This window comes from Bos javanicus, chromosome 2 (assembly GCF_032452875.1).
Source record: "Bos javanicus breed banteng chromosome 2, ARS-OSU_banteng_1.0, whole genome shotgun sequence".
Taxonomy (NCBI): domain Eukaryota; kingdom Metazoa; phylum Chordata; class Mammalia; order Artiodactyla; family Bovidae; genus Bos; species Bos javanicus.
In genome coordinates this window covers 24,836,649-24,852,049 of record NC_083869.1, presented here as the reverse complement: position 1 = coordinate 24,852,049, position 15,401 = coordinate 24,836,649, and the positions used below count along the sequence as shown (strand labels likewise).

General features: G+C 35.6%; 2 protein-coding genes across 8 annotated transcripts in view; one reads left to right on the top strand and one right to left on the bottom strand.

Annotated features, from left to right (window-relative positions):
* The window catches only part of LOC133258650 (small ribosomal subunit protein eS26-like), a 201,969-nt gene that overhangs the window by 59,819 nt on the left and 126,749 nt on the right, over positions 1–15,401 (bottom strand). The window lies entirely within an intron of this gene.
* The window catches only part of DYNC1I2 (dynein cytoplasmic 1 intermediate chain 2), a 53,893-nt gene that overhangs the window by 32,024 nt on the left and 6,468 nt on the right, over positions 1–15,401 (top strand). For all 7 annotated transcript variants that reach the window (XM_061435348.1, XM_061435383.1, XM_061435365.1 and 4 more), the window contains 8 exons: positions 540–635; positions 857–1,019; positions 1,125–1,224; positions 1,718–1,843; positions 2,730–2,876; positions 3,232–3,345; positions 3,646–3,779; positions 4,684–4,828. In XM_061435348.1, coding sequence (XP_061291332.1) covers positions 540–635; positions 857–1,019; positions 1,125–1,224; positions 1,718–1,843; positions 2,730–2,876; positions 3,232–3,345; positions 3,646–3,779; positions 4,684–4,828 — 1,025 coding nt within the window. The remainder of the gene's footprint in view (positions 1–539; positions 636–856; positions 1,020–1,124; positions 1,225–1,717; positions 1,844–2,729; positions 2,877–3,231; positions 3,346–3,645; positions 3,780–4,683; positions 4,829–15,401) is intronic.

Below are 15,401 nucleotides of genomic sequence, written 5' to 3'. Positions count from 1 at the left end.
TCTTTAAAATCTGCCTCTCAAATAGCAACCTGAGAGTTAATGTAAGCCGTCTTTATGCCATATGAAGATCCATTAGACACTGATGGTTTCAGATCACAAGTAAGCAGCCAACTCTGTAGGCTATTTTAGACATTTGATTTTTTTCATTTTACAGCATTAATATGTCAGCATGCTACATAAAACTATGTAGGAGTTGCATGTTGTTCTGTCTGGAATGATAAATGCTTGCAAGCTTTTAGAGATTTACATGAGGAACTCATCCTAGTTGCTTATATATCTTATTTCAGTTTATGTAGCTACAGAATTTGATATGGCTGTTGCTGACTTACCATGTTAGGTATGGATAAAGAAGGTCCACTTAATTCTTTTTTAAAAACTGTATTGATAAAATTTTCATTATTTCTCCTCATTCTATCTTACGAGTGGTTCACTTGTGCTTCTACCTAAAAAGTTGTGATACTTTCTGAAATAATTACCTCAAGAGCTTTCAGTTATTGTCATAAAAATAATTTTTGTGTTACTGCTTTGTTTTTATTCAGATGAAGAAGAAGAAGATGACGTGGTGACTCCTAAGCCACCTATTGAACCTGAGGAAGAGAAAACTTTAAAGAAAGATGAAGAAAGTGATAGTAAAGGTACCTTAAAGAATTTAACTTAAAAGAATTTAAACAATTTTATTGATTCCTGTTAAGATTGTTTTTTTATTATTTATGCACTAAAGTAGAATAAAATGCTCTAAATCAAAGAGGTGAATCTGCTTAAAAAATGAGTTGCTTTCATTGATCCAAATTGTGATAGTGAAGTGACATGATTTGAGTGGCATATATCAGACTTTAGAAAAACATTTGTTTTACAGCTCCTCCTCATGAGCTGACTGAAGAAGAAAAGCAGCAAATCTTGCACTCTGAGGAATTTTTAAGTTTCTTTGACCATTCCACAAGAATTGTAGAAAGAGCTCTTTCAGAGCAGATTAACATCTTCTTTGACTACAGTGGAAGAGATTTGGAAGACAAAGAAGGGTAAGTATAGTTGCTAAAATTATGGTGTCCGCAATGTTTAATTACTTTAAGAGTGGGAAGTTATAACACAGTTGTTGGTTTTTTGTTTTTGTTTTTTTTCTGTAGAGAGATTCAAGCAGGTGCTAAACTGTCATTAAATCGACAGTTTTTTGACGAACGTTGGTCAAAGCATCGAGTCGTTAGTTGTTTGGATTGGTCATCTCAGGTAAATTACAATAACAAAATTGGTTTCTGTTTACCCATTTTTGAATTACAATAAGCAGGTAGTTGTATTTTAATTATGGAAACTTTGTATAATTAAATCAATGTATATTATAACAATGGATGATGGCTCTAATGTTATGGTTGCCTTATGTACTTAGGAAGAAAGGATTGGGAACACTATTTAAAACTCAAGGTTTTATTTATGCCACAACTTAGTTTTACTTATTTTAATTGCTTACCTATTTTAATTCTATCCTTTGGATAGAATTGCAACACATTTTAATAAAATATTTTAACATTAAAACCTTTAAAATAACCTTACTAATTCAAAGTTTTACTGATGTTGCAGAGAGCATAACTCTAGAGATGTATTTCTTGATGAAGTGTTAGGAATTTGCATTTTCAGAATAATTTAATTAAAAAAGTTGAGTAACTAGGAATGTAAAACAGTTATTATTCATAGCATTTTTTCCCCACTTGATTCTTGCGAGCAGTATCCAGAATTACTGGTGGCTTCCTATAACAACAACGAAGATGCTCCTCATGAGCCTGACGGTGTGGCCCTTGTATGGAATATGAAATACAAAAAAACTACTCCAGAGTATGTGTTTCACTGCCAGGTAAGATAGTCTTTTAGCAGTCTTCTCCCAGTTTAAGAATTCACTAATGAATTTAGACAGTGCCTTTTTTCTTTTCTTGTCAACATAATGATTTCATTGGATTAGCATTTACTAAACCACCCCATATTTGCAAACAGATGTTAACAAAAAACTGAAGACTTCTCTATTCAACATGATCTGTGTTTTCTAGCTTTTCTGATGTCTCTTATGTTTAATCACACCTAAAGTCCTTTGCTGTTGTGATTTTCTGTTATTGTGATTGATTGTATAAAAGGAATCTTTTATAAAATGTCTTTTCTGCAGGGAGTTTCTCAGGAACTTACTTGCTGAATATACAATTAGATGGTTGGCCCACTGAATTACTTATACATGGCCTGAGGAGTTGGAACTAGATAGTTTTAAGTAGAAACATATGTTTGAAGTAGGAAACAGATGCAGATTTTTAAAGTGGATTTAGTGGGAGGTTAGAATTTGCAAGCCTTTCTGGTTGCATAAGTTATAATCTTTTAATAATATAATAATTCTGCAAAACACTTAACTGAATCAAAACTAGCATTATACTCTGTTGTCAGATTTCTGTCAAAGGCTAAAGTAGAGCCACTTATCTTTTGATTTAATGCTGTATTCAAATAGTTTTTGCTTTGTTGTTTGCTTAAATATTTCTGTAAACAGTCATTACATTCGACTTTTAAGCAGAACTATTCTAGAGCTGTATCTTTATGTTCTTAAACAAAATGACATTTTTAAGTGTGTGTATTTACTGGTGGTTTTAATCTCTGATAGCTTACAATAAAAGGGAAAATGTTTTTGATTATAGATTTATTCTTATAACTTGTCACATTTCTTTCGTTTGACCCTTGAATATAAAAATCTTACTTATTTACAGTCAGCCGTTATGTCTGCGACATTTGCAAAATTTCATCCAAATCTGGTTGTGGGTGGTACATATTCAGGCCAAATTGTGCTGTGGGATAACCGTAGCAATAAAAGAACTCCAGTGCAAAGAACTCCACTGTCAGCTGCAGCACACACAGTAAGTAAAGAGGTTATTTCCATTAGATTTCCTTCATCATTAAATACTTAGTCGTGTCTGTCAAAATAGTCTCAAAATATGTTTCCTTTGATGTATGAATTCCTCATCATTTAGCAACTAAGAATGAGGACTTTTTTTTTATTTTTGAAAATCTATTTTATTAGAAACTTATCTCTCTTCTAAGATAATCTATTGTTAATCCACAGAATAAGATCAAACTTCACATTAAAAATGCCCTTATGATGTGAGACTGTTTGGATATGAAACAGAATACCTGTGATGATACAGTAAAAATTATTTCATCTTTTTGGTGAAAATAATTCCAGAAAACTTTCTTTAATATTTCTTTCTTTAGCATCCTGTATATTGTGTAAATGTTGTTGGAACACAGAATGCTCACAATCTGATTAGTATCTCTACTGATGGAAAAATTTGTTCGTGGAGTCTGGACATGCTTTCCCATCCACAGGTAGGTTAAACTAGGAAAACTCTGAAGTTTTGAGGCAAATATTGGTATTTTTTTAAGTCTATATAAACCCGTATATTTTTCATAAATGTTTTATAATAGTATTATAGTAACAGTTTATAAATCTAAGCATGTATTAAATATAATCTGTGATATATATACTTCATTTTCAAACCTGCTTTTAATCAATTAAATTTATGTAAGCAGTATAGTAAAAGAAGGTTTACAAACTAAGACTAGAAAATGTTCTTAAAATTTTTTTAATTGTAAGTTTACAAAATAATCTCAATTTTTTCTGGGTAGGATAGCATGGAATTGGTTCATAAACAGTCAAAGGCAGTCGCTGTGACATCTATGTCCTTCCCTGTTGGAGATGTCAACAACTTCGTTGTTGGAAGCGAGGAAGGTTCTGTGTACACAGCATGTCGCCATGGCAGGTAAATCTAAACTGGAATTTGCAATTATTTAAAATTCTCCCTTGAATAATCTCATGAAAACAATTTGCCTCTTAATTCAAGTAGGAATCTCTCCTAGAGCCACTTATTTGTGACAAGTTATTTAAGTTCAGGTATGTAAAGTTAAATACTTTTTAAAAATAAAAGGTCATTTTAGATCATAATGTGTTCTAGTAATAGATTTTGAGGGGTGTGGTGTGTTGTGATTTTCGTATATGTGGACGTGCTCACAAAAGTTAGTGGTAGGAAGTAACATTCTGCAGTTACAAATACAAAAATTCATATACTACATACTGACCTTTAAAGTTGTAAATAAGATTTTCAACTGTTTTTCTGTTTCGATTTATTTGGACATTGAGCCTTCTTGGCTCAAAGTTCACTTCTCCTGATAATTGTACAGTAATGTCACGTACACATTTTAAATTGACTAGTATTTCTCCTGCTGTTCAATCTGTTTTGAAATTGTCTAGCTGTACCTTATCAATTGCTTCCTCTAAAAAAAAAAATTGAGTGTTCAGATTTCATTGCAAATATAGATCACCTTCACTTGAAAGCTTTTGTTTTAAAAGTAACCTAGGTTCTCTCTCTTACATGTAGCATCCCTTTGTCTCTATTCCACCACCTCAGAACCTTGGATATTGGACTTTTGAGTTCTGTCATCAATAGCATCATGATTATGGTTCCAGAATGTACTTACTACTGCTTTAGTGGTGTTATCAAATATGGATAGAGTAACACTCAACATAAGTATTTTGATGTGTTATGAGCACAGAGTTAAGTTTATTGAAATTGTGTCAAAGTATAATAATAGATAAATCTATGATAACATATATTTGTAAGTGGTCTACTTACAAGAGATTTCCCTGTTTTCACTCTTATGAAACAGCAAAGCTGGAATCAGTGAGATGTTCGAGGGACATCAAGGACCAATTACTGGCATTCATTGTCATTCAGCTGTTGGAGCAGTGGACTTCTCACATCTTTTTGTCACTTCATCATTTGACTGGACAGTAAAACTTTGGACAACTAAGGTATCTAAAAACAGATGTCTGGTCAGGTGCTCAGGTTTCTGACACAAGGTGGTGCTCTAATACTACATGGAAAAGACGAAAAGCCTCCTAATAGCTTGGAATGATTTACTGATAAATCAAACCTAGTCACAGAACATGAGTGTAAACTAGATGTTGAAGTTTTTAAAAAATATGCTTACAGGTATGATAACTCCGCTCATAACCAAGACCAGTTGTCCCACCACTTCTGGCATTTCAAGCATAGAAATTGTTATTCTGAACTGAGCTGGGGGAAAAGCCTCTGAAGATCTCACATGACTCTCATATAGCTCCCCTATAGCCTGCACAAAAGCTGTGCATTTGCTCTTTGAAGAGCTTTTAGAAGATGTTCAGAACTGCAGTGATTCACAGAACTGATGGAAACTGGAGAAAAGATAGATAAAAACTGTTATACAACAAGACTATGTCATAAACTTGAGTCATTAGGAAAGTATTGTGTAAATACTTGTAAATTATTATAGTATAAGTAAATTTATTTATATTTCATATTTAAATTATTTTATATTAAATAAGTAAATTTATTATAAATATTTATACATAAGTAAATCCTTATACTTATGGATGCATATTTATTTTTGTTGACCACAATACATAATACAAGTTGTTTGTGTTTAAATAACCCTTGGAAAACCTTTTATGTTATGAAGTGCTTCCTGATCCTCCAGCAATTCCAGAAACATGTGACTTGCCCTGAATTATTAAAAGTCTCAAGGCAAATCCAAAGTGCCTTTACTTTGCTGTCTATCTTTTCTGTAGTATTACATTGTTGCTGACAAAGTCCCTTTCTTAGAATATCATATTCTGTTTAAATTAAGTTAAATTTTAAGCTGTGTTTTTTCATGTTTTCATCTGCCTTAACTTTGATTCTTCAATTTCTTTGAGAAAACCTGGTGCTTTTAAGAGATTTTCTTCACTATTACAGTGGAATCATTTATTTATCAAGTGTTGATCTTGTAAATCAGGGATGAACTCACTATTCACTCTTGTCCTTTCCTGATGCTTTCTTTCAGTGTAGTAGGAAGTGAGGTAGCAAATTGTCTCTTAAAATTCAACATTTTCATGTTTGGGATTGGCTTTCCTGGTAAAGAATCTGCCTGCAATGTAGGAGACCTTGGTTTGATTCCTGGGTGGGAAAGTTCCCCTGGAGAAAGGGATGGGCTCCCCACCTCCAGTTTTCTTGGACTTCTGTGGTGGCTCAGATGGTAAAGAATCTGCCTGCAATGCGGGAGACCTGGGTTCTATCCCTAGTTTGGGAAGATCCCCTGGAGGAGGGCATGGCAACACTCCAGTATTCTTGCCTGAAGAATCCCTCTAGACAGAGGAGCCTGACAGGCTACAGTCCATGGGGTCGCAAGGAGTCGGACATGACTGAGCGACTAAGCACATTTGGGATTAATTCAGTTCAGTTCAGTCGCTCAGTCGTGTCTGACTCTTTGTGACCCCATGAATTGCAGCATGCCAGGCCTCCCTGTCCATCACCAACTCCCGGAGTTTACGCAGACTCACGTCCATCGAGTCTGTGATGCCATCCAGCCATCTCATCCTCTGTCGTCCCCTTCTCCTCCTGCCCCCAATCCCTCCCAGCATCAGAGTCTTTTCCAATGAGTCAACTCTTTGCATGAGGTGGCCAAAATATTGGAGTTTCAGCTTCAGCATCAGTCCTTCCAAAGAACACTCAGGACTGATCTCCTTTAGAATGGACTGGTTGGATCTTGCAATCCAAAGAATTCTCAAGAGTCTTCTCCAACACCACAGTTCAAAAGCATCAATTCTTTGGCGCTCAGCTTTCTTCACAGTCCAACTCTCACATCCATACATGACCACTGGAAAAACCATAGCCTTGTCTAGACGGATCTTTGTTGGCAAAGTAATGTCTCTGGGATTAATTAGCAGGCATTAAAAACAGCATTTAAGTCTAATGAAGGAAAATAGATTAAAAACTGTTTAACACAGTGTCTATCTAGCATGATAGAGACTTCACAGTGTTCATTCAGTTCCTCCTTTTCTCCTCCATGGAGATCAGGCAGAGTGTTAATACATTTTGTTTATCATCTGTTTTCCTCCCTGGATTGCTCTTGAATTTTTGCTTTTGAATGAGATTTATACAGTGGAGAAAGGTAGAGGTAGAAGATTCTCATGTCTGTAAGCAAAGAAATGCATAATCCAGCTAGCAAAACCAAAGCAAGATGCAAAATTGGAGAGATGAAGCCAGTTGTTTCTCTCTAGCTGTAGGTGGCCACCTAAGTGGCTAGATTTCTGGATATCTGGATACCTTACATCTTAGATTGTTGGTCAGTACCCTTTTTCAGTATTTGAAAAGAATCTTTTATCTATTTGTAGATTTGTTATTTTTAATATCTCAGGGCTTCAGTTTGCCATCCTTTTATCTTTAAATTTGAGGTTTCCATTCTTAAATATACCACTAAATAGGACTAGAAAATGAAGACTTCATCTTGCCTAAATAAGAACAGTACCTACATCTGTGATAGTGGACTGACTGGTGCTTGCTTTTTTGTACTACACAGCTGGTTGCATGGTGGTTGATATTTTTTGTTTTTGTATTTTCCTGTATTTCAACATAAAACTGCCTACTGAATAAGAATGACAGCCAGCCATATCTCTTTTTTTGTTAATTGAGCTAGGCATTGCTTCCTTCTTATGCTTCATATAGAAGACTCATTTATTCATTCAACTGTAATACATGGCTCCCTTCCCCCCACCACCCTATTCTTTGGTCACTCCAATGTTAATGAAGATTTTATAGAAGATAAATCACATACCCTCAATACTGCTAACTGCTACTGCTAAGTCACTTCAGTCATGTCCAACTCTGTGTGACCCCAGAGATGGCAGCCCACCAGGCTCCCCCGTCCCTGGGATTCTCCAGGCAAGAACACTGGAGTGGGTTGCCATTTCCTTCTCCAGTGCATGAAAGTGAAAAGTGAAAGTGAAGTCGCTCAGTTGTGTCCGACTCCTAGTGACCCCATGGACTGCAGCCCACCAGGCTCCTCTGTCCATGGGATTTGCCAGGTAAGAGTACTGGAGTGAGGTGCCATTGCCTTCTCCCACCCTCAACACTGTATCAGAAGAATTACCTTTTTAATCTGACTTTTCATCATACAAATAGTTCTAGTCTATGAAGGAAGAAAGAGCAACAATCTGCTAAGTATTTTTTTGTTTGGCCATATTATGACTCCCAAAGTCATTATTGCTTTGATCTTGGATTTATACTTCATGGTTAATTGTGTTACTGGTCTTCATTTCTTCTCTAAAAACTTGGTAGAGCCTCTCTGCTCTCCAATACAATGATAATGAATAATAGGCAAAATTTTAAGATAATCTCTTCTTAAAAATATTGTTCCAGCTTAAAAAGCTTTAAGCTTTTTAAACCAGTATCTTCAAATTCATAAATTTAACAGACTTTAAATGTTTTTTTCTTTGCCTCTACTTTTTAAGTGTTTTCTGACTCTAGGAATTGGGTCCCCATAAACTGGAGGAATGAATCATTAGATATTGCTGTATCTTTGTATCCTTTAAGAGGTGACTCTGCCCCAGTAGCAAAACAAGATTCTTTCTTTTTCTCCCTTTCTATAAATCCTCTATCACTTGAAATCTCAATTGGTACTGCCTCAAATTTCATTTAAGTAATCTATCTTCTGTCATCTTCTAGTTTTTGCAGAGTCAGGGATTTTAATGCAGTGACAGGGTTCTGGATCATCAAATTGTTTTCTTTACTTTTTTGAACTCAGTTATTTTTAATAAAGAAGATAAAGATAGATAGTTCTCCACATTTTGGTGAAGTTTAAACCAACCAAGATATTGCTTCTAAAATAAGGACACTGTTAACTTTTTAAAATACCAAATTTGAAGATTCACAGCAGAAGTACTTTGGCAGTCCTGAAGAATGGTAGGAGGAATAGAATGGTTATCTTGAAGATAACTTGAGGATTCCATGAGTACTTGATTAGGGGTAGACCTAATAAATGAGCTTAATATTCCAACCACATTTAACTGTACTTACTACAGATTACTCTTAAAATATAAGAATTATTTATTTGGAGGACAAAATATTAATATATGCACAATATATTCTAATCTCAGAACTGATGCCTTTCAGGAGTATATTTACCATAAAGTGACAAAGTTAAAATCATTAATGTATTTCTCAGAATAGGTAGTTCTTGAACTTTTATAGTCCATATACACCTTAAAATTATTTCACAGTTTCTGATGCCTTAAATTCCCTCCTTATTCGAAAAGCTTTAACCTGTTTAACTCTTGGAAAATATCTGCTTTAAAACAGGATTAAAGAGATTTTACTAATGCTTCTAATAGCAACTATGCACCTATTAGACAAATTAAAATGAAGAAATGCTCTGAAGTTGGGATGTTTCTTGGAAAATGCTGCCTGACCATCAGGACCCAGTCCTCCAGGGCAACATTTACTGTAATAACTTGTTGTTGGCCAGTGTCCAGCCTGTTCTTTGCATATTCAGAAACTCAGTTTTATCAGTCTACTAGAGTTGATTAGCTAGGGAGTACTAATTAGAACTCACAGGTGTCTACGACACTGATACGTGGGAGAAAGTCAGTTTATTAATTTACACTGAGAAACAACTGCCAGAAGGCCCAGATACTCATACTTGCCTGACCAGTTCATTGTTTCCCTGTATTGGACAACCCACATGGGAAGCCAAATTATAATCAGAAAGTTGCTTGGTAAGCAAGGAATTGGAGCAAAAGACGTTTTCTAATTTGAATGTTTAATGGCATCAAGCAAAGATAGCCTGATTCGTTCATCTTCACATAGAGATAACCCTGCCATAGATGGTAATCCTCAGAATCCGTTGACAGAGACACTGTCTCCAGGACAGTGCTTGAATTAGGCGTTTCTTCAGTTTTCTTATAAGATTGCTTCTTTATATTTCCATTTCTTTTTAGGATACATACATTCCTTCTCAAAAAGTTAGTATCTTCTTTCAGGTTATATAGAAAGGTATTTCTGCCCTTGGAATTGTTTCTTTTTCATGAGAATCTGTTTATTTCTATCTTGATTCAAGTGAGGACGTACTTATTTCCCATTTCTCTGGAGAGTACCTTACCGTTATGTTCATGGATTTACTATAGGGACTCTTTGGTTATTAATCTAGAACTCCCCAGATGCCCCCAGAAAAATATAGAATTACTGTATACATTTCCTAGGGCTGCCATATCAGATTGTCACAAACTGGGTAACTTAAAACAACAGAAATTTATTCTCTCACAGGAGGCTAGAAGTCTGAAATCAAGGTGTTGGCAAGGTTGGTTACTTTTGGAGGCTCTGAGGGAGAATCTATCCCTCTTCCCCTGTCTCTTTTCTAGTTTTCAGGGTTGCTAACAATCTTGTGCCTTTTGGCTTCCAGGTGCATCACTCCAGTTTCTGCCTCTGTTGTCACATGGCACTCTCCCTACATGTCTGTCCAGATTTTTCTCTTCTTTTAAGACAACAGTCATGCTAGATTCAGGGCCTACTCTAAGCAGTATAACCCCAGTTTAATTAAGTCTGCAAAAGACCCTTTTTCCAATAATGTCACATTTACAAGTTCCAAACAGACTTGAATTTGGCAGGGAGTTGTGGGGCTGGGGTGGGCAGGACACTATTTAACCCAATACATAACTGTAAAGAACTAAAAAATATATATATATGGTTTGTCTCTTGACCATTCAGTGTTTATTTTCACCATGTACTACAGCAAGTTGCCTTTGATTATTCAAATGCTGTCTGTTGTTCAAGAAACAATACATTCTTTTGATTAATTCTTTTTGGCAAATGTATTTGCAAACCTTTTGTTTGTAAGAATTTTAGAGCGGCAGTGACCTTTAGACATCATCTAGTTCAGTAGCTCTCAGTTTTGGTCGTATTAGAATCACCTTGGCAATTTTTAAAACTTTTAGTGCTCACCTGGCACCTGAGACTGATTAAATCATAGTATCTAAGGAGACTTGGCAACAGCATAATTTTGAAAATCTCTCCAGGATTAGGGGGATTACAATGTATAGTCAAAGTTCAGAACCACTGATACAGAACTTTTGTTCTGCAAATAAGGAAGCAGGGGCCTGCAATGATGAGATGACTTCTCCAAAGCCTTAAAGTCCTGAAATAAGAGTCTAGGTCCTGTGTCCCTCTTCAGCTCTTTCCTGCTGCCTCTCTTCCATTTAGGCAGAAGTTCTCATCAAATTAAGAAAAGATATTACTATTAAAAAGTATTTCAAGTGATCCATTTGGGATTTTAATTTGCAGTGTCATATATAAGATTAATATATTAATGAACAATTTTGGTATTGTGTGTATTCTTTCTTTCTCTTTGAGGGGCAAAATTGTTAATCCTTGGATGACTGTTAAACTTGAAAAAATTACCAAAGGTTTCTAATTACATTTTATAAATTTGGAAATGTTGCCTTTATTGTATTTTTATTTTTAATATCTTTTACCCAGTTTTAATGCATCCTGCTCTTATCTCTGGCTGCATCATAGTCCACTTAATTAGATGAAGAATTTTATTAATAATTTCCTGAGACATTCCACAGTATTCTTTTTCACTTTATATATAATTTTATGTGTTTTATTCAAATTAGTATATTAAATTTTTCATATTTTATAAAAAATGGAATCATGATATGTACTTATTTGTGTTTGGCTTTTTTGTTCATTATATTTGTAAGGGTCATTCCATTATGTTGAATGTAGTTGTAGATTATTAGATGTTCATTGTCTCACATATATAGTATTCCCTTATGTAAATATACTATAATTTATCCATTCTGCTGCTGATTGTATGTGGGTTAATTGTAGTTTGGGGTTGGGTTATGGATAATGTTGCTATGAGCATAGTTGTAGGTGTCTTTTGGTGAACATAAACACTTGTTTCTGTTGGGCATATACTTAGGGAAATACTTGGCCATAAGATATGCACACTTTCAGCTGATACTGCTGAGCAATTTTCCAAAATAGTTTTACCAGTATTTTAAATTTAAAAAAATCTTGTAGACCAATATATATTCTTACAGAGTTGAACATGTATGTGCACATGACTGTGAACAACTGTGTTAAGTCTTTGGTGAGAGACCATAAAATTGCCTAAAAATGGGATTTTCTTGAAGTATACGATCACCTCAGGATTTATAGACCTTGTTGTTCAGTCGCTCAGTCGTGTCCAGCTCTTTACAACCCCATGGACTGCCGCATGCCAGGCTTCCCTGTCCTTTACTGTCTCCCGGAGTTTGCTGAAACTCATGTCAATTAAGTTGGTGATGCCATCCAATCTTCTCATCCTCTGTCGCCCCCTTCTCTTGCCTTCAATCTTTCCCAGCATCAGGGTCTTTTCCAATGAGTTCACATCAGGTGGCCAAAGTATTGGAGCTTCAGCTTCATCAGTCCTTCCAGTGAATATTCAGAGTTGATTTCCTTTCGGATGGACTGGTTTGATCTCCTTGCTGTCCAAGGGACTCTGAAGAGTCTTCTCCAGCATCACAATTCGAAAGCATCAAATTGTTTGGTACTCAGCCTTCTGCATGTTCCAACTCTCACATCCGTACATGACTATTGGAAAAACCATAGCTTTGAGTATATGGACCTTTGTTGGCAAAGTGATGTCTCTGCCTCGCAAAACACTGTCTAGGTTTGTTGTAGCTTTTCTTCCAAGGAGCAAGCGTCTTTTAATTTCGTTGCTGCAGTCACTGCAGTGATTTTGGAGCCCAGGAAAATATTCACTGTTTTCCATGTTTTCCCCACTCTTAGTTTTTGAATGTTGAGTTTTAAGCCAGCTTTTTCACTCTCCTTTTTCACCCTCATTAAGAGGCTCTTTAATTCCTCTTCACTTTCTGCCATCATCTGCATGTCTGATTCCAGCTTGTGATTCATCCAGCCCGGCATTTCACATGATGTATTCTGCATATAAGTTAAATAAGCTTTGACATACTCCTTTCCCAATTTTGAACCAGTCCACTGTTCCATGTCCAGTTCTAACTGGTGCCTCCTGACCTGTATACAGGTTTCTCAGGAGGCAGTAAGGTGGTCTGGTATTTCCATCTCTTAAGAATTTTCAGTTTGTTGTCATCCACATAGTCAGTGGCTTTAGTGTAGAAAATGAAGCAAAAGTAGATGTTTTTCCTAGAATTCCCTTGCTTTTTCTATGATCCGTCAGATGTTGGCAATTTCATCTCTGGTTCTTCTGCCTTTCCTACATCCAACTTATACATCTGGAAGTTCTCAGTGCAAGTACTATTGAAGCCTAGCTTGAAAGATTTTGAGCATTACCTTGCTAGCATGTGAAATGAGCACAATTGTAGTTTGAGCATTCTTTGGCATTGTCTTGCTTTGGGATTGGAATGAAAACTGACCTTTTCCAGTCCTATGGCCACTGCTGAGTTTTCCAAATCTGCTGGCATACTGAGTGCAGCATTTTAACAGCATCATCTTTTAGGATTTTAAATAGCTCAACTGGAATTCCATCACCTCCACTAGCTTTGTTCATAGTAATGCTTTTTAAGACCCACTTGATTTCACACTCCAGGATGTCTGGCTCCAGGTGAATGACCACACCATTGTGGTTCTCCGGGTCATTAAGACATTATTGTGTAGTTCTTCTGTGTATTCTTACCACTCTTCTTAATCTCTTCTGCTTCTCTTAGGTTCTTGCCACTTCTGTCCTTTATTGTGCCCATCTTTTCTTGTAATGTTCCCTTGGTATCTCCAGTTTTGTTGAAGAGATCTCTAGTCTTTACCATTCTATTGTTCTGCTCTATTTCTTTGCATTGTTCACTTAAGAAAGCTTTTTTATCTTTCCTTGCTATTTCTGAGCAGGGTGTTTGTTAATCACTGATGTGCATCAGAACCTTTAGTGGAGCAACACCAGAGAGACTCAGGATGCACAGGGAAGGTGGGGCCCTGCGTCTGAATTTCTTAAAAGCTCTGCAAATGATCGTGATACTCATTGTTGCCTTGGCATTGTTGCCAAGGGGAGTTATAGGAAAATAATGATCTTAAGGAAAAAAACTCTTACTTTCTGTTTTTAGCTTACTTTTAAGTTTGTTTAAAATTTTTATTTTCTTAATTACAAACAGATTTTTTTTGGCTTTTAAGATAATCATGCAGTTGACATTTACTTTGATAACCTGGAAAATTTTAGATTTATAATTTTAAACTTTTTGTTATAGAAAATTCCAAATAGATACAAAAGCAGAAAGAGGAGTATAATTAAACTGTAGTGCTCATTACCTAGCTCCTAAAATTATCAACACGTGACCAACCTTGTTTGATCTATTCCTACGTACATTCCCTCCCTACCACTGGATTATTTTAAACAAAGACATAGTATGCAGTATTATATCTACAAAACAAAAAAACCCTGTAATACTACCATATCATTGTTGCACTCTCCCCCTAAATGAATAATAGTGATTCCTTAATTTCATAAAATAGGCGATTGGTACTCAATTAAAAAAATTTTTTTTGTTTTTTACCTTTTGTTTGAAGCCGAATCCAGATGAGGTTCATTTATTTGTGATTAACCCATCCTTTGAGTCCTTCTCTTAAAAGTAGGGTTTCCTTCTCTGTCTTGCTGCTACTGCTGTTGAAGAAACCAGTTTGGTGGTCCTGTTAGTTTCTCACAGTCTGGATTTTGCATTCTGTGGTATCGTTCATACTGTTGTGTATAGTTGCAGATTGTTTATAATTCTGTAAGGAGAAGCTTAGTGTCCCCCAGTCCTTATGTTGACATCTCTTCATTCTTTTTGGTCATCTGGAGCTTCTTCTGCAGTAGATTCCTCAGGAGGTGCTCATGGGTGCGTTATTCCTGTATTCACAAGAGTCTGTCTATGAAGGTCAGTTTGTGCTATCTGCTAAGTCGCTTCAGTCATGTCCAATTCTTGTGACTCCATGCACTGTAGCCTGCCAGGCTCCTCTGTCCATGGGATTCTTCAGGCAAAAATATTGTAGTGGGTTGCCATGGCCTCCTCCAGGGGATCTTCCGGACCCAGGGATCAAACCCATGTCTCCTGTTTCTCCTGGATTGCAGGTGATTCTTTACCACTGAGCCACCGGGGAAACCAGTTTGGCTGTATATAAAATCTACAGTTTACATTTTTTGATTACCTTAAATATATTACTGTTGTTTTCTGGCAAAAGCATTGTCAAAAAGTCTGATGACAATCCTATTTTTTTTCATTACCTCATAACTTGGTCTTTAAAAATCTGGATGATCAAATTTTTTTTTCTTTTTTTTTAAGGGTTGATTGTGTAGATACACAAGATACTCTAATATGAATTTCAGGCTGTCTTTTATTTTAGGAGAGTTCTCTAAAATTATTATTTTTGTATTCTATAGTATTGCTTTGATTTTCTTTTTTAGGGCCTACCATTACAGGTATATCTTTGTTAATCTCATTTGTCTATCACTTTCAAAAAAATTCAGTTTATCTCTTTTTTTAAAAAATAATGGTGTTATTGAGATATAATTCATATACCATAAGATTCATCATTTAATAGTGTACAATT